At 37.3% G+C, this 20077-nt stretch overlaps 1 protein-coding gene across 1 annotated transcript in view; it reads left to right on the top strand.

Moving 5' to 3' along the window:
• The window catches only part of NBEA (neurobeachin), a 516495-nt gene that overhangs the window by 475836 nt on the left and 20582 nt on the right, over positions 1-20077 (top strand). The window contains exons 55-57 of the mRNA XM_009998372.1: positions 14124-14213; positions 15867-16059; positions 19158-19229. Coding sequence (XP_009996674.1) covers positions 14124-14213; positions 15867-16059; positions 19158-19229 — 355 coding nt within the window. The remainder of the gene's footprint in view (positions 1-14123; positions 14214-15866; positions 16060-19157; positions 19230-20077) is intronic.

Here is a 20077-nt window from a genome sequence, read left to right as displayed (position 1 = left end):
ATTATGCTGTCATTACCTCAGCATAAATTAACTATTATTCAAAACATTTCACACACAGCAGTTTATTGGAACAGATATTACTCAGTCTAAGTATCTAGTCATTCACTTAGAAAGACATGAAGCTAAGCTTTCTAAATGTTTTAAACATATTGATAATGTGCCTCTTTAATGCCATTTTGAAGCCTGTGTACAGTATATCTATATTATTGTTTTCAATTTATGTCAAGAACAAAGTGAAGTTTTGAAGAATGTGTTCTGGGAAATAATCTGAACAGAATTATTTCTTTATAAGCTAAACCCTGAAAATAACTGAGAACATTTATTTTAGAAGTAACAGTATAATCTGTTTCTGAAACTGAAATTCTAGTAGACACTGAAGCATCATGAATACTATATTGTGACACCTTTCAGTATGCATGTTTACTTACCTCCCTGTCAGTCTTTCTTCAGCTGTTAGTTTTGAAGGGTTGCCTGTTCTCTGAGATAGTTCTTAAGTCCTGCAGTGGATAACTTGAAGGCTGGCAGGTGATTGGAACCTCATCATAACCACAATTTGTAGGAAAGAGTATGTGCTTTGGAAATCACAGAGCACCTTCTTAGGGTGAGAATAAGGCAGAAGATTTCTGATAGATGAAGCTGAAAGCAAAGACATGAGGACAGCATTTACCTTCTGTTCAATACACCTTTAGTAATTATTCATAAGGTTAAAAGGTAGTATCTTCATTAATTTTTTTCACAAATTTGAAATAAAAAACAAAAGTGCTAATATTACATGACCACTGTCTTAACTTAATGCATTTTCTCTCATTAAAAAGGAAACATTTTACTCATGTGTTTTGTTATTTTTTTTAACAAAGCAGAAGTAGAACATGAAATTACACTTTTAATTTTGTATAGTTTCGTATTTTTAAAGCAAGGACAAAGTATACATGAGGTACTTCAATTTACTGAGTCATTTCTGCATTCCAAGCATTAAAAATTCTTCAGCAATTACTTTTTATTTCAATAATAAACCAGGAAAAAAAAAAGTCTCAGCTAAAATGCATTCTTTAATGATGAAGTACCGTTTTCTCTTTTATTACTGCAAGCTTTCAGAAGGCCTGTTCTGTTGTTTGCTTCCCTGTTTTCTAAGTTTTCTTTTGTGTTTTCCTGCAAGGGATGTTCTTAATTGTAAAATAAGTAGAAATAAATACGATGTGTATGTTCTGTGTAACGGCTTTCTGAAACATGTAAGTTATCTTTCTAGCAGTAAAGGTTACCCATTAGTTTAGCTGTTGATAATATTTATTTTCCATGACAATTATATTCTCTAGACTTGATCCTATACTTTCATTTATTTACTTTTACATCAAAAGATGTCAGTGTCCCAGTAGTTCAATAAAAACTATCTATTTATAATCATCTGAATTCTCAACAACTGCTGGCCAAATTGCTATGGATTATGAACAGTCACTAACAGACCTCCTGTTTTGGTGTTTTGGTGCTCGTGTTTTGGTTAAACTTCCTTGTGAGTATGGTGTGTTATTCTTTATACTGTCTTACCTGAAAGATTTGAGAGAGTTCAGAGAAGAGCATCCTGGTGATGAGAGGGCAGAGAATTCTGATTTATTAACAGGATTTCAAGAGCTTCACAGAAAATAAAAGTGAAGGGGAATGCGTAGCAGAAAGACAGGAATATGGAGGGTTGCTCATGTCAACTGAGATAGGAATATTACTTGGTCTGATGCCAGATTAACTGTTACAGGATCAAATTCAGACAGGAAAGTTCAGGCTTTATGGCAAAAGTTTCCTAAGTTCTATAGGCTGTAATATAGAGTGATATAATGGTTTGAGTTGGAAGGGGCCTTAAAGATCATCTAGTTCCAATCCCTCTGCATGGGCAGGGACACCTCCCACTAGGTCAGGTTGCTCAAAGACCCATCCATCCTGGCCTTGAACACTTCCAGGGATAGGGCTTCCACAGCTTCCCTGAGCAACCTGTTCCAGTGTCTCACTATCCAAACACTAAGGAATTTCCTCCTAATGTGTAACCTAAATCTCCCCTCTTCCAGTTTTGATCAATTGCCTCTTGTCCTCTCACTATAAGACCTTGTAAAAAGTCCTTCCCCATCTCTCCTGTAGGCCCTCTGCAGGCACTGGAAGACCACTATAAGGTCTCCCGAGCACCTTCTTTTCTCCAGGCTGAACAGCCCCAACTCCCTCAGCCTGTTTTCAGAGGAGTGGTGCTGCAGCCCTCAAATCATCTTTGTGGCCCTTCTCTGGACCTTCTCCATGAGCTCCATGTCCTTCTTATGTTGGGCACTCCAGAACTGGACACAGTACTCCAGGTGGGGTCTCACAAGAGCTGAGTAAAGAGGGAGAATCACCTCCCTTGACCTGCTGGCCATGCTTCTTTTGATGCAGCCCAGGACACGGTTGGCTTTCTGAGCTGCTAATGCACATTGCCAGCTCATGTTGAGCTTCTTGTCCACCATCACTCCCAAGTCATTCTCCTCCGGATTGTTCTCCTCCACCAAGCATGCATTTATGCTTGGAACTGCCCCAGCCCTGGTGCAGGTCCTTGCACTTGGCCTGGCTGATCTTCATGCAGTTTGCACAAGCCCACTTCTCAAGCCTGTTGAGGTCCCTCTGGATAGCATCCCTTCCCTCCAACATGTCGACCTCATCACACACTTTGGTGTCATTGGCAAACTGCGGAGTGTGCACTCAAAGTTGTTAAATAGCACCAGTCCCAGTTCTGACCCTGTACAAATCCTATGAGTGTAATTGTAGAAGCCTCATTAAATGGATTATCTCAAGTTAGAATGGGCAAACACCATAAAAATACATTGTTAGCAAGAACATATGCAATGGTGCTATGGGCAGATAGAAAAATGGGGACTTTTTCACCTGTATCTTTTATTCTGCTATGGTCTGTTATGGTGATAGCTGTAAGCATGTCATGAACTGCATTAGTCTGTGCCTCTTATGATCACATTAACTTCCATCATACGTAATTGCTCTTTTTTTCTTGTTTTCTTTTAATTCAGGATTATCTTTATAAATTTTTAATTTGTGGCAAATTAATGGTTAACGTAGAAATTGTTTCTCAAAACTGCCACAATATGGGTGTGACATTTTCAAGTCAGTTTAGCTCTTTGGAGCTCTTCCTTGCTTAAGCCTTATCAACTCTGAGGAGTTGATCCTTTGCTGACTTACATAGGCCAAAATCAGCAGGTTGAAAAAGGGTGGTCAGTAGATATTCTGAGCCTGTAGAGGTCGGTATCCAGAATCAATTTGCTGCACTTCCTACAGCTAAACTCAGTTGCATGTACTTTATACCAAGTCACAGAAGTTAAGTACTGTCCAAAATATTCGCATTGCCTTCTTTATTTCTTATATTGCCAGTTTTCTCAGAATGTTGCACAAAATATGTAAATATGTAGTAGTTTTACAGAATAAAATGCAAATATATTGGGTGCTTCCTAAGACAGAAATTCGTCATTGAGGAAAGAAATGTCATCTAAGTGGAAAAAGAGTAAAGAAATAACTTCAAATATTTTTCTTAAAAAAGGGATAAATTCAGTTGATGGACAGAAAAATAATGAAAGAGTTGGAGGAAATGTAAGAATTTTTGTTCTTTAAAATATCATTTCCTTCCAAAATAAACTTGTCATGCAGAAACTTTACATACATTTATTGTTGATTTTTAAAAGTTTAACAGTGAATTTTTAAAGCTCACAATTCAGCTGTTAAAATAAAAAGCATAGTTAAAACCAGCTGTAAGCACGCACTGTAAAACCTCTTAGACCTCTTAGAAAATTATTAATTAGAAAAGAGTGGATGAAGCTTCAAAGTTTCAATGCAACCTCCTGCTGATTTAACTGTTGCATTTTTATGGATAGGATGCCCATGCTTAAAGGCCTCTCTGCCCCTAAAAATGACAACTAAGCATATATATCGTGTCTTGAACAAAATCAAAGGCAAGGGGAGCTAATAAATAGCATTATAACTGATGTGGTCCCCAGTAAATTATCCCTTCTAATGGCATGGGGTGTAAGAGGCAGTGCACTATTCAGAAATTATCCCTGAAATCCATGGGACATAACCCAATGCTACTTTCTTGGCTCCACTCCCAATTACTCCCCAAAGTACTTATAAAGTCTTGGGTACTTGTATTTTATTCTCATCTCTGTAAATTTTTCCTTTTCTTCCAGCAGCTGTGTGGGTACCAGCAAAGGCAGGCTCTTTCTGCCTCTGTGGCCTTTCCTGGCTAGCAAAAGCCACAAGCCATTTGGTCATCCCACTTGAAAATGGGGGGTCCTTCAGAAATATTCACTCACCCAGTTTCCTCAAAAATATCACTGTTACATTCACTTTATGCATTGGCCTGTTGAGAACTGTGAGTGGACTTCAGGTTGACTCCTGCTTTCCAGACCTAGCTGTGGAATAAGAACAGAAATGATCCATTTTGCTGTTTTATCCAGACTAGAGGTTGCTCCATTTCTCTTTCGTCAGGACATCTTCATGATCAGTAGAAATTTCTTCTTTCTTCTGCCTCAATGGAGATGAAGAGTAACGAGAGCTTTTTCACAAGTACTTTATCTGTTTTGTAGCATTTCTACTCCTGGACAATATCTGGAAGTTTATTATTGTAGGAATATAAAAGTATAATAATACTGCTACAGGAAAACCAAAAGTACCTTCAATTTTATTCCAGAATAAAGTCCTGCATGTGCTATAGTTTGTAACTGAATAGGTCAGGGTGAGCAGCTCCTCTTCATGTCTGAAGAAAATAAATAAAAATGAGGGATGAAGGAGGGGAGGTAGAACTGCATGGGACCACAGGCATTTATACAACTCCTGTCTTCTTGAGGGAGGGACATGCTAAGGAGTAATGGGAGCATGAGAAGCCAGGTGAACAACAAAGGGGAGAAAAAGAGAGAAGGACATTTAGAGCTCTTGACCCAGAAGAAGAGGAAGGGAAAGGGTTAGGAAGTCAGTCCTTCCGTGCTTTACAAAAGCAGTGAAGGAACACTATGGTTGTTAATGCAGAGAAATTGTGTTTTCAGTCTCCTCAAAGCTTTACAGGGCTCTTTAGTCTTGACTTTGAGACTTCTTTTTTTCATTACTGAATTCATTGTGATATTACATAATATAATCCATTAGACATTTCTAAACTAAACAAAACAAAAAAATCTCTGTTTTAAGTATTTTCAACTTGCAAAATTTAGCAGGTTTCTAAATGCAATTGATGGTGTTTTGAAAAATACCAGTGGCAATTTTTAGCCTGGCTCAACTGGAACTTCAGGCTTTCCGGCTGTTACTCACTGCTTTTCACATGTGGAAACAATTGTAGCATCCTAGACAGCAGCAGTGTCTGTTAAAAATGCCTGTAAATTTTAGTGACTGCCAACTAAGGGATGCTAACGTCCGTTGTCACAGATTTACCTTATTCCTTCATGTCCTCTTTTGTAGACTTTGAAAATCTATAGTGGTTCCAGTCAGAAGAGAAGCTACATTTAAAAATTCAGAGAATTCAGAGTTTGCTCTGTTTCAAAAAATTCCACCCCAAAGATCTAAAAACATAAATTAAGATTTCAGCATCCTGGCTTGTACTTCATATGCAAAAGAGTATAATAAATTAGCTAAGAGGTGACAAAAGGGGAAGGCAAGGAAACACTTCACTTGAAAGCAGAATCTCCTGAGTAGGAGTGTCAAGAAGTGAGAGGTATGACAAGCCTAAGGCTGTAATGGTAGATTAAAACAAACAAACCAAAACCCAAACAAAACAAAACAACAACAAAACCCACCAAACTGAAAGATGAAGGCAAGGATAGCTTCAAGAGGCATTTTGGTAATGACAGAAAACTTGGAACTTGAAACTGGTGGCACAGAAGAAGGAAACAGTTTGGCCGGAATAGAAAATTATGTTCTAAGCAAGACCTTTCTGAGATCCAAGAGTGAGAACTCTCTCTTAGTAACAGAATTTATACAACAGGAGGCACATTGAGGTGATGGAAGTGGTTTGGTTGGATTTGCTTTGGTTTGCAAATACTAGCTGGGACATATCTGCAGTTCTGCGCGTTGTGATGTTTTCATTATCATCACATAAAGGAGTAATACAAAGGAGCAGTGTCAGCAGAGAAATTCTATGTTGCAGGTGTGCATTTTAGTAATTTGCATTGCAGAATCAAGATGTCAAGGAGAAGCTGGTTCCAGGTGGTTCTAGAGACCTAAACACCAGATGGGAAAGATCATCTAGATTGGCCTCTCACCCAACAAATCACATAGAGCTTTTGTCCATGTAGCCTTTGGAATGTAACCATACGTGTTGGTGTCTGAAAAATGAAAAGATATGGAAGTGTTTCCTCATATAGGTAGAGTTTGGGTGATGAGAAATTATTTCACTCACTTAAATATTTATCATCCACAAAGAATCACAAAAATTCTTTTTTTAAAAGAAATGAGAGAATGTCTTCAGAAAAGATAAAATTGCTTGTCAGATGGAGAGAAATTCTTGTTTCTGAGGTTGTCCATTACATAACAATAGAAAAATTATTTCAGGGTAATCCTCTGAAAATAAAAAATCTGGATTGCCCAGGTTTTAAAACCTTAACTATTTATGGCACAAAGTTACATATTTAATGGATTTGGTATCATGCTATTACATCTCACACAGAAGTAACTTAGCAGTAAAATCTTTTCTGATGTGTTTTACTCAGTAACTTAATGATCAAAGAAAGCAACGGTTTCTTTTATAAACTTAATACAGATTTGAGAGAATGATGACAGAGCAATGATTTAATTTGGCATGACATCAATGAACACAAGAGAGTTTCAGTAAATGTTACCAATATGTGTGGGACCAGAATTATTACAAACATGAACATAGGAAGTTCCATTTAAATATAAGGAAAAACTTCTTTATGGTGAGGGTGACAGAGCACTGGAACAGGCTGCCCAGGGAGGTTGTGGAGTCCCCTTCTCCAGAGATACTCAAGAGCTGGTGCAGTCCTGAGCAATGTGCTCTAGGGGATCCTGCTTTAGCAGGGGAGTTGAACTAGATGATCTTTAGAGGACTCTTCCAACTCTGACAATTCTGTGATTCCTGATAATAGAATAGTTCAAATGAAGAAAATAATGACATGAAATGTGAATAATAAAGTATTCTTTATATGAGGGGCAACCTCATTAATCTCTACAGCTTCCTGAGGAGGAAAAGAGGAGAGGGAGATGCTGATCTCTTCTTCCTGTATCCAGTGATAGGCCACTGGGAATGGTTCAAAGCTGCATCAGGTGAGGTTTAGACTGGATGTTAGGAAGCATTTCTTTATCAAAAGGGTGGTCAAATACTGTAACAGGCTTCCTAGAGAGCTAGTTGATGCCCCAGACCTGTCAGTATTTAGGAGGTATTGGACGTTGCCCTTAATAATTTGTTTTAACTTTTCATAAGCCCCGAATTGGTGAGCCAGTTGTACTCGATGATCATTGCAGGTCCCTTCCAACTGAAATATTCTATTTGAGTCTGTTCTAGTCTAGTTTAGTCTCAATGAAAGAGGAAAAACATAATTTTGGATGTAATTGTAAACAAAACTATAAATACATGTATGACTTCAGCTCTAGCCAATGTTTAGAGTTAAGCACAGCATTAACTTTACAAGCTCCCTATCTGCCTTGTAAACACGCAAACAGCAGCATAATGGAGTTTGCTGTGCTTTTTAGTGTAATTTAATGAGAGAATTTCATTATATAAGTGGTAAGCTCCTTTGTTCCAGGCGGAGTAGGAAGGATACAAGAAAGAGAGAAAGTATAGAACTGTTTGGTTTTTTTCACCTTCTGCTATGATTAGGAAGGGAGGGGACCATTTCAATCTTTAACATGAGCCCTTTTCAGTGTAAGGAAGGTTTCTTTTTTTTTTCATGGGAATGGGCAATGACTAAGGGTGTAAAGAAGGCATTTATGCTCAGGCACATTTAGAGCATGCTTGAAAAAGTAAGGGACACTCAATTTAAATTGTCCTGGATGCAGGATATCCATCTTTATTCTGGTTTTGCTTTACCTTCTCTGCTTCTTTTTGTGAGAGCTATTGATTTTATTTCCCATTTGCAGTGTATTAATTAAATGCCTGCTTAAGCTGGCAGAGCATTCGAAGTATTTTTCTGTCATGAGGGACATATTGGACTACCAGGAGCAAGAATGGGAGAACTGTAAAGGTGAAAGATGGGAGAACTGGGTTTCACAATTAGTAGCTTAATGAGGTAAATGTGAAAGCCAAGAGGCAGCACTCCCTGATACAAATAAGGTCACTGATGTAACTCATGCCCATAAAGAGAATGGGAGACCTTACTCTTCACATTCTCATTCCTTTTGTAGTGCTATTTCCTTTCACAAGGGAATGAGGAAGAAGTTCAGAGGTGAACTGACTCTGGGAGGAGGCTGAAGGTCAGCTCTGAGCTATTGGTCTTCTGCTGGGGACCCGTTTAATTGTGCACTGGATCCACTGGGATACCTCCCATGAGGGGAAAGAGCTTAAGGTTGTTCCTTCTCCATTGTTAAATTAATAAAGTAGTGACCTGCAGAGAAAATCCCTTTCTGTGCCTATCTTTCAGTCCCTCGAGTATCCTGATTAAATAGCCAACTGTATCGAGGCCTCCAGACTAGCTGAGTCATTGCTTGTGTTTAAACTATAGCACTTCTTTCCTCCAAACATAAAAGAATAAAATTACAGTCAGTACTGTTAACCGAACTTATCGAAAGTCCTGAAGGTATTGGTGCTGTTTAACAGTTGTAGGTGCAAATAAAAAAGCAGTATTTCACATCTCTCATACAAAACCGTAACATTTTCAGGCTGCTTATACTTCCCACCAAGGGGCTGTCAATCATGTTCACTCTGGAGAAGACGGTGCTCAGCGACTGTTGAGTGTGCTGGCTGCATGGATGGGAGGACACTTCAGGGATTCCTGTGTTCCCTTGGATGCAAAAATGAAACATACTTTCAGGAAAGACAGAGTTGCATGACTTATTTCTCAAACACCTACAGATTTTTCCTCTTAGTTAGACTTGGTCCCTTCCCATGCAGAGAGGAAAACAGATCATAGAAAAACCCGAGTGTGCTTAAAAAAAAAAACACAAGAGGAGCAAAACACACCAGGATTAGGGGAATTACTGAATATCTAAAAAAGGTAATAAAAACACAGAAAAACTCAAATAATACATATTATGGACATTTTAACTGAATACTGATAGTAATCACTGAAGATTGATAAAACAATACCACTTCACATAAGAATCAAATCACTGTCTTACTAGGTCAAATATAGTTTGGTTTCAGAAATTTCTTTCTTCCCTCCATGACTCAAAGTAAAAATGCTCAGAATTTTATATTTCTTGTGTTATGTAGTCACCTGGCATCTCTCTCAGCAAAGGAGTGTTTTCAAATGAGGTGAACCATTAATATCTTCCCTGGTGATTCTACCTGCATTTTAAATAACTGTTCTAGAGAAAAAGTATGCTAAAAATTAACATCTTCATGGCTTATCCTGTTTGTGAAGGTATGCCGAAGAGCAGATAAAACCTTCATTTTTGTGATGCTTTGGATGAGTCACTTCTAGCATTTTCATTCTGGACTTTCCTTCTGAAATAAGTGAACTGAGCACCCCTATTTTGCCATGCTTTCGTTCACACTTCAGAGCAGTTCTAGTTTGTCAACTGACTTCTAAGTCCCAGAATTAGTGTGCTTCAGGGGTGCATCTAGCACCCCTCACAAAGCATCAGCTCTGCATCTGGCAGAGCTCGGCTGCTGATGGAATCTGCAGCCAATGCTGGAGACAGCCTGGTGGGAAACCCTCTAGGTGGGCACAGCATGGGTTCCTCAAGGGGAGGGTGTTGCTCTCCCTGGGATCCCATGACAGGACATGTGGGAATGGTTTAAAGTTGCACCAGGGAAGGTTTAGACTGGATTAGGAAGCATTTATTTACTGAAAGGGTGGTCAAACACCACAACAGTCTTCCTAGAGAAGTGGTCAATGCCCTAAGTCTGTTGGTGTTTAAGAGGTATATTGGCCCTTAATAATATGCTTTAACTTTTGGTCAGCAGTCAGGCAGTTGCAGGTTCCTTCCAACTGAAAAAAAATATCCTATTCTATTGTGAGACCAGTTATTTTGATCTCCAGCTCTGCTCCTGTTGAGTTGCACTGCTTGCTTTTGGAGGCGTTGCCATTCATCACTGAAAATATTTCTTACACCTAAAGAAACAGATTGTTTGAATCACTTAGAGGCAGATTTGTCTTTCTTTCAAATAGAATTAAATAAAACCCAATACTTTGGCAGATTGCATACTGAGGAAAGCAGATGCATTGAAATCTTCATTCCACAGGAAGCTGACACCAAGGGCTGATCCTCCAGGTTGTAGAGGAGCATCCCAGTATCCTTGGGAATTTATGACAAGTTATTTATTTCATTTCAGTAAAATACATTGAGGATATTGCTTATTGTATCTAAGATTAGTATGATTCATAAGACTGGATAATGTCATATATTGATTTATTGACAAAAATGTTTGTAAATGTACAATATAAATCTATATTATTGATAAATGGACAATATAAACTACTGTGAAGTTGGGTTTGCTTTATTGCATGAATTAGAATGTGTGAGATCAACTCATTTTAAACTTTGAACTACTAGCAACTTTACAGACATTTTTCTTTCCTTGTTTTGACCTATGATTATCAAGAAATAGGCTAAGACACATTTCATCTTTCTGCAATACATGATCATATCCTAGCAGATACTCTGTGAAGTGTCTGGAGTACACATCACTTTTAATGTGCATTAAAAACAGTAGAGAATCTCAAATCAGTGCGCTAAATAGCTTTTCTGCAACACCTTATTAAGAATGTGAAAATCAATACAATTGCCTTTTTGCTGTTTCAAAATCATTAAATCTAGCAGCCATTGAATTCTAAGGTTACATTGTTTCTCCATGAAGACTATTTGAAGGGGAAATGAGAATAAACTTTGTTGAAATTGGTATTAAATTGGTGAGAATGTGTGTTCAGGGTGTGGTGTAGCACTTTGCACACAGTACTCAAGATCTGGGGAGAGAAAAGGAATTGATTAATTAGAACGAAGTGCTTAAGACCGTTAAATACATCTGAGGTTTGATAATTTACAGTTGAAGGCAAATTGTGGTGCATACTTACCAGTTTTGAGATTATTTTCAGATACAGCCAGAGTTCTTTTATAAACAAATCAATGTATTATGTCATTATTCACAGATCTGTTCTGTACCTGCTTTTCATTTTGTGTCAAGTGATCTGAGAGGAGGCAGCATTCAAAATACCCTTGGGCCAGTCATTTTATCTCTGTATGCTTATGTTTATTGTCTGTGTAAGTTTTGACAAGGTTTTTCTGTCCTTTTTATGTGTTGTGAGCTCTGGAGAGGAACACCAGTTGTAGCTGTGCACAGCTGTGGTGTTGTGCATACCATAGTCTCAGTGTAGTTGTTGAATATTATGGGTATTTTTAAAGAAACATTGTTCAGTTTCTTTGACACTTCAGGAGTTGTCAGTTTTACAAATGGCATTTTTTAAAGAAAAAGATAATAATACTGATCATTGGGTGGGGGAGAAAAGGTTGTCTTTCTAAGTGCAAGCCAGTAAAAATATTCAATATTCCCTGAATATCAAGATCTTGATTCTGTGTTTGTACTGGTTATGGAAGGAGTTGGCATTAACTTAAATGTTTTAAAATTATGGGCACGTAAAGTATGTAAGTGAATATCTACCAGGACATCTTCAGTTGTAAAACAGCAGTTGCTATAGATAGTTATGTTTTAACTGTCCATTCCTCATCATCTGAAAAATTCATGCTGGTTTAGTATCACATTCTGCTTCTCTTTCTTTTCCCCTGCTTCTCTCATAAATCTACCAGAACTGAGAGGCAAAGCCAGAGAAGTTTATGTGCACAGAATTTAGAGCCAAACAATCAGAATTTGCCAAGACTGGACAACATGAAAGCCAATGTATAAATTAGAATTGGTTTGCACTGAAAAAAAAATTGAATAATTTATTTCAGTATGACTGTGAGAGAGCAGAAGTATCATTTCAGGGATCACAATAAAGGGCAGAAGAAAAGATCTGGTTTTTGTTCAGTATTGCTGCCAAATACAATTCATATTCTTGTTTCAACACAGAATTATTTAAAAAATTAAAATTAAATTAACCTAGATTATTTGAAAAAAAGAAGTATGGAAATTAAATTTCTCAAAATATTGTCAACAGACCTGTGCTGAAGCATATGTCATGCAGTGCCTGTTACTGTTACTAGTTGTTGCCCAAAATGAAATTCATAGCTGTAATTTCCTTCCCTTCTCCCTGCCAACCAAATACGTTAGAGAGTACTGAATTTAACAGAAAATACTGACTTTGATTTCTCTTAATTTGAAGTGAAGTTTATATTCCCATATAAAAAGTGTTTTCATGAGTGAAGGTATCTGCACGGCATGTAAAGAGATACTATTTGTATGGCAAATATATAGATAGCTGCTCTATAGAGGTGTCCACATATACATACATATGCCTACAGAAATGCATTGGCTTTGTATAAAATTACTCCATGATTTTATTTTTTTTCATTAAATTATGTTAATAAAACCTCCAATGCTCACCAGTTCCCAAGAAACTTACTGTCCTTGGTGACTAAATCTACTCTGAATTAGTCAAAAAGCAAGAAATAACCTGTACTGAGATAATTACAGCATCAAATGTGATGAAAGTCCTTCAGCCATTTGACTGGGCTTTGCAATAAGTTTCTCTTTCAGTAATTTTTTGGTTTTGGTATTCCATTATATACCTGTCAATCTGGGCCATGAAGGGTGGTAGATGCTAGTGACCTGTTAAGAAATCTCTCTCTTATATCTGCTCTTGCATCTATGCTGTGAAGGTGAGGAAAACATAGATGGGATTGTAGGAATTGCAAAACACACAAATTAAAAGGATTCTTCTGTATCATGAAGTATTTATTGTGTTTTGTACCATTTTATGTCTGAAAGACAATGCAATTTACAAGGATAGTCATGTTTTTGGTGGTTTTCTTCATGTTTTTTGTGTGGTAGCAAATGAAAAATTCATAAATCTTTCAAGAAAAATATTAAGGGTCAGTAGTTCAGGGTACATTATATATATAGGTACATAATGCACAGTCCATCTCAAATTCTGCCAGTTTACTTTTCTACGAACTCTCTAGATTTTACAAGGTCAAATAAAATAGCACCTGTCCATTTGAAAATTAGTGTTATCTAACATATTTCTTTTACAAGGAGTAGTATTTGTCAAAGTTTTAAAGAATGTATCTTAATTATATGGGTTTTTTTAATGAACTCTCTGAGTAGTGGATGAATCTCAGTATACAGGCTCTGTTGTACTCCCTGTCAAATTACTCCAGATGTATTCTGAAAGTAGATTTAAATCTTGAAGAATGCACTGAATTTGCTAAGTTTTCATTTCAGCTGGAAAGCCTGAAAGCCCATGAAAAATTACAATAAAATTAAGGACAAAATAAATAGTAACTGAATGTATGCAACTTGAAGAGATTTTTACAGTAGTTTGAATGTCCCTGGTGAGATTTGGTTCTGGTATTTTTTTGTTTTAACCTGCTAAAGTCATTGTTGCAATAGTAATGATTTTAGTCTTATTACATTTTATACATGGATTTGCTTCTCAGTTTGGTTTTCTTTCCCCCCATTTAAGATTCCAGAGGCTTATTTTATTAGAGATCCTCATACTTTCCTCCTTACAAAGGACTTTATTAAGGTATATATGTTCATTTTAGTGGAAAAAAAAAAAAAAACTCTTTCAAGACCTGAACTGCATGTCCTCACAGGTTAACATTTTCACATATAATGCCAGTTACTGGAAATGAGTTAGTTGGTTAACTGAAGCATGCTTGAAAGGAGAAGCAAAGCTTGTCTACAAAATACTAACACTTGGATGAGTCTGCAGCCTGGGAGGAGAGCACCGGGTGAATTTTCTGGACTTTTTTTCATGGCTGACTTGGGATATGCCTGCATTGTCACACAGTGTGTTGACCTCTCTCCTTGATGCATATTGCTCATGACAGTCCCTCTGCCTTGCCCGCAGGCCATGGAGGCGCAGATACAGAACTTTGGACAGACGCCATCGCAGTTGCTCATCGAGCCCCATCCACCTCGGAGCTCTGCCATGCACCTGGTGAGACATAACTGCTGGCCAGGAATGTGTTCCCTTTGAACCCAAGGATCCTTTGTAGGTCATAAAGTGCCCATTAAGCAACACTTTTAATGCCCTTCTTTGTCCACGAAGCTGTACTTTCTCCTGGCAGAAACGGCTTGTAGTGCTCTAGTAGAGCAAGGTGGAGGTTTGTTTAGCTTTAGCTTCCTACGGTCCAAGCTTTTCATGTCTAATATTGTATAAAAAGGCCCTATCTTCATAAATATACACTTAATAAATACATATTTACATTCTTATTTCTGCAAGTAGTGGGAATGTCTGCAGGCTTTTCTTAAAGTGAGCATGTTGTTTTGTTTTAAAAGATGTGTTGTTAGGGGCTGATGTATGAATAATGCCTCTGTACTGGCTTGAGCAGGACAGCCTGCTTGACAAAAATGAAGTATTGGAGTTCAAATCATACTGGAATGGTCCTGCCTGTTCCCCTGGGATAATGCAATATACATTTCAAATTTCAATTTAAACTCCAAAATTCATTCCCAAAGCATTCTTTGTGCTTTTTGCAAAGAATTGTATGAAATAACCAGACTGAACAAGAGAGATCTCTGTGCCCCTCAGAGCCTTTGATTAAATGCTTGGAGCTAGATATTTTCTTTAAGGTTTTGTAAGTTAAAAGTAATATATGCAGTTGTTTCAGTCATATCTACAGGTAAACCACTTTATGGGCATTAATCTGGAGGTGTTCACTGTGTTATTTTAAGTAATGTGTCAAAGTCAGATGTACATAATATTTATTTTATGGTCTTCAGATATGGTTAATACATTTTTAAGGATAATCTAAGTGATAACTAAAAAGGATTATTTGAATGTCTAGAAATAATGCTTTGCTATAACAGTGGTTGAAAAAAGAATAACATCAAAACCAGTACTTAATAACAGTATTATTCACAGAATCATAGAATGGTTTGGGTTGGGAGGGACCTTAGGGATCATCTAGGTCCAACCCCTCTGCCATCGTCAGGGACATCTCTCACTAGACCAGGTTGTTCAAAGCCCCATCCAACCTGGTCTTTAACACTTCCTGGGTGGGGCCATCCACAGGTGTTGTCCATGTAAAAAAAAACTGTGTTACTTACAGAATCATCAAACAGGTTTATAATTACTTAAAAACTCCCTAATAAGTATACACTTCACAAAGAATTAATTATCTCCGTTTGGAAGTGCTGTATTTCATATAAAGAATTCATTATGAAAAATTAAATATCTCACTTTTTCAGTCCCTCTTAACATTTCTTTTTCCAACCATTGTTGTTTAGAGCTTTTATATTTCTGATGTATTAATTAACTCTTATTTTATTCATATCTCTATTTTATGAGTATTCACTACTGTATAATTTTACATTTTACTGTTTATTAATGAATGCTAATGGTCATTTTGCCCCCTGTAACAATAACCCTTACCATACCTACTCTCTACTTGTCCTTGTGTAATGATCCAATAATAGCTTCTGATCTTGCACTCCTCCATCAGTAGTGTAGAGTCTCAGGTAGTTTGGTTTACCCTGTATGTGCACATGCTTGCCTGCTCTTTTTTAAATGTGTTTTCCCTCAGATCTCCTCACTAATTGTGTTATCCCTTCTGTTTTCTTCTGCTCTCTTCTCCTTTCTACTCAACAGTGTTTCCTTCCACAGAGCCCCCTCATGTTTAAAGATCAGATGCAGCAGGATGTCATCATGGTGCTGAAGTTCCCATCAAATTCCCCTGTAACACACGTGGCAGCCAATACCCTGCCCCACCTGACCATTCCAGCTGTGGTGACTGTCACCTGCAGCAGGCTGTTTGCAGTCAATCGGTGGCACAACACAGTAGGTAGGTTCTTGCTGGCACATTTTATTAGAATGTAAAGACCTTAACAGTGCAACTTTAATTTTGAGTGCAATTTAACTGGATTTGGGTTAATCTTACTCACCTGCCTGTGCACAAAAGTGTTCTGTCTTTTTCTGGTTTGTGTCAAATAATCAAAGCTTGTGTTTTCTCTGGTGTCACTCCTAGAAACACTCTTCCTAACAGCAGCACATCACCATGGCAGCCAATCGATTTGTGGTTACATCAGGATCAGCCTTTGATATAATGCTTCTCAGGAGAGTGCTGCTGTTCTTGACACAGCCGATATTAATATGTCCCAGGCTTCAGGAATACATACTGGCATGCTAGAGAGTGTACATCACTGTCAGCTGCTTGAGAGGGATTTTAGATCTGTCCAGGAGCTTGTCATAAGCCTTCCCTTGCATCACCATGAGATAATGTGGGGCCCTAAGCAAGTCTAAGCAGCCAAACACCAAACTACGCATTCTTTCCCAAAAGTCCATCCAACAAGGTCACTCCAAATTTCCTTTCCAGCCCCTCTGCTCACCTCTCCACATTGCCACCAGGACTGTCCTGTCTCCTCATCTAGGCATGTAGGTGCTGAGGTTGACCCAAGCATTGCTAAATAGATGATGGGGCCATGAGGTACATGAAGTATTACCCTGCTTGGGAATGAACAGGTTTCATTTTCTACAGTAGCTCCCTGCTGTGATAGCCCTTATGCTGCAGTATCTGGAAAATTTTGAAGGTTTCTTATTACCCAGGAAAAGTAAGAAGGTAGCAGGTATTTGAAAGTGTGACTCAGCAGCTGGCTCAGGAGCTTCATAGAAGCTAGGCAAAAAAAGACAAATCCTCCACCCTATGCACAAGAGAAACACCTTGACAGAAGCAGGTCCTCCTGGAGTGGGGTTTGTGATATTTAGGTGAGATGTCTTCCTCTAGTAGAGATAAAGGGATTCTAGATTACATAGGGATTTCACTGGCTTAAATGTAAAAATCTCGTCAATTAATAATTCAAGTCAAGTGAAGCAATGAATGATTGGAAAAATTAATGGGAATTCCTTTTTAGGCAGACATTAGAATAGTGGAGCTACCAGAGCAAGTGAAGTTAATATGTCTCTGAATTCTTGAATAGTAATACAAGTTTAATATTATTTTTATTCTGAATATTTAAACAACATAACAATATTTATGAATATAAAATTTTACATATATTTGGAATCTAGCTATTCTATGTTTACAAATAAACTTTGCATTATGATCTAGAGAATATGACAAGAACAGAACAGGATATCGGATTGTCTTTCACAAATACATGCATTTATTGAAATGAAAGGGATAAGCTTAGAGGGAAAAATAACCTCAGCATTTTAAAAAAATATTTTGTGACAAAATTCCTCAATGGAAGAGCCCAATGTCAGAAATAATTAGGAGATACTGAAACTTTCCCCTGGTATTTTAATATTCTTTTAACTAACATTGTTTTAATAATTCTTAATTAGTTCCCCTGGATTTTTCAAGGATGCTGCCCAAGTACTCTATACCCATTCACTATCTGAGGAGGCTTATTTAGTACTTGAGTACTCCTTTCTTGTCCAGACTGTCAAGTGAGGGGAAGCCAAAATTCTTACCCATACTTCACTTTGAAGGAGTCAAGGTCACTAATACTGCAGTAGCCTGGATTTCAAGGGTTTGTCTAACAACTGTTACTTGGCGTCATCTAGTTTCTTAGAAGTTGTATTGACCTTCACAATGCACATGGCTGTTAGGCTCTGGTTTGTTGTATATACTCTTGCAAAACATAAGTCATGTTGCAAATACACACAGTGCACATCATGAACCAACAATTAACTAAATTTCACACTATTTGAAAACCTCTGGTGTACATTTCAAAGAGAGAAATGCTTTCTGAATATATCATAGCAGGAAGAAACAGGGAAACAAAATTATTTTCTTAACTTCTACATCCTCCCTAGCAATGTCTTTTTGTTTGCTGGAGGCTAATCCAGGACAGGTTATCAATTTCCTACTATTACCATAATATTATTTTAATAAACCACAACTCTAGTATAAGGATAATTTAATCTGCAGAAATGTATGCACAGGCCACTTTTACTATTGGAGGATATATGTAGAGCTTTAGAGTTTTTATAGCATAAAAGGCCACCTCACAATAGAAGCAGGTAAATCTTAGCTAATACCAGTGAAGATCTGTCCCAAACCAGTTTGGTTTTGAAAGAACAGAGAGAAAAGAGGGTAGGAGAAGTAATCAAAGCAGTGTTTTTCAGAAGCTGGCAGGGCCAGCTGTAGGGCCTGTTTTGTTTTACCTCCTGTAGTTGTCTATTGCACTAGTATAAAATGGAGCTTATTCTCCAAACCTCCATCTTTCCACTTCTGGAGAATATTCTTGTGCAACATGGCAGCTCCTGACAAAAAACTTGATTTTAGTAGTGACCATTGTGATCTACATGCATGGGGAAGTACTCAGAAAAACCAAAGCAATGCAATCTGTGCACAAGAGCAGATAATTCTAAATATGCAGCCCCTGGTGCACATTTGAGCAGCTTCAGGACTGCTCAGGATAGAACTAATATGAATAATTGTGGCAAATTCTTGTAGTCTACAAATTCCCAGCTAAAAATTCTAGATAAACCCATGAAATGTCCAAGTTTCTGTCACTTACAGTTTTCTACATGTAAGAAACTCATAACTGTGGTTAGCCCAATTATGTTTCTTTTCTGTGTTATTACAAGGTCTCACCCGGTGCTCAAATGTAAAAAATTTCTCAGTTACACTATTTTACAGGAGTTATTTAATGAATGTTGGTGGCTGCTGAAATTATATTGATATTAGAACTCATGTATTTATAGTTACTTTTAAAGAACTGAATAATTACTAATGTATATATGTGCATATATGTATATATGTGTAGCATATAGGAAGAAATCTTAAAAGATTCATAGAATAAGTAATGGTAAGAAGTTACATTTGCATATATATGTGTAAAAATAATCCACTGATGCAGTTTTAAACCTTGAAAAATCATATTAAAATGTAGACAACAAGGTTCCTGTGTGCTTTATTCTTCCTTTCATGAGCAGGCCTTCGTGGAGCCCCAGGATATTCTTTGGATCAAGCCCATCATCTTCCAATCGAAATGGATCCATTGATTGGTATGTCAAAATGAAAATGTAGCAATATATTTGAAAACCACATTTTCAAGAATTATTGATTAAGCTATATTTGTATATTATGCTTCATTTAACACAGAGGTAGGAAAATATTTATTCTTGTCTGTCTTGGGGATCTAAAAGCATTAGCTACTGATGTTGATTTAATAACACAAGTGCTATTTTTTATTAACATCACCAGCAATAGGTATTTAAGAAACAACCAATCAAGTCAGTTACATTGTCAGCCCATATTTATAATTCTATTCTTTTATCAGGTCACATTAGTAAAATAAAATGTGAGGATCTGCGTAGAGTTCACTATTTTCATTTCTCACGCTCAGCGCTATGTATATCAGTGCAGAAGCAGATCCATTTTTTTTCCATTCAATTTATGATTTGCACTGTTTAGTTGGCATAACTAAATTAATAATTAAAAAAAAAGCCAAACAACTGGATCTGAAGTTGATGCATGATTTCATATTTCAGTAGCATCAGCTAAAACTGTTAAGCGAGATTGCGTTATTTTAATTCCTAATGTTAAATATTTCTCTTTAATCGCAACTGTTGAACTTGTGGTTGATTTGGGGTTTTTTGCAATAGACATGTTATTGAGAAAGAAATCGAGGATAGGGAAGGTTCTTAGAGACAGTTTTGCAGCATTGGTGAGAAAAAAATGCATTAGGGTTAGGGTTCGGGTATCTGTGGTTGAAAGATTTATACACAAGTACCTCAGGAGACTTAGCTTTCTCATTCTGTATGCTTCATTTGCTCCTACAATGACAACAGTTTTCTCTTCAGGTTTCCCTCTCAAAATCTAGGGCACAACTATTGTGCCAACCTGTAGGGAA

The sequence above is a fragment of the Chaetura pelagica genome, unplaced genomic scaffold, assembly GCF_000747805.2.
Source record: "Chaetura pelagica isolate M959 unplaced genomic scaffold, ChaPel_1.0 scaffold105, whole genome shotgun sequence".
Lineage (NCBI taxonomy): Eukaryota > Metazoa > Chordata > Aves > Apodiformes > Apodidae > Chaetura > Chaetura pelagica.
This window is presented reverse-complemented; position numbering and strand designations above follow the sequence as displayed.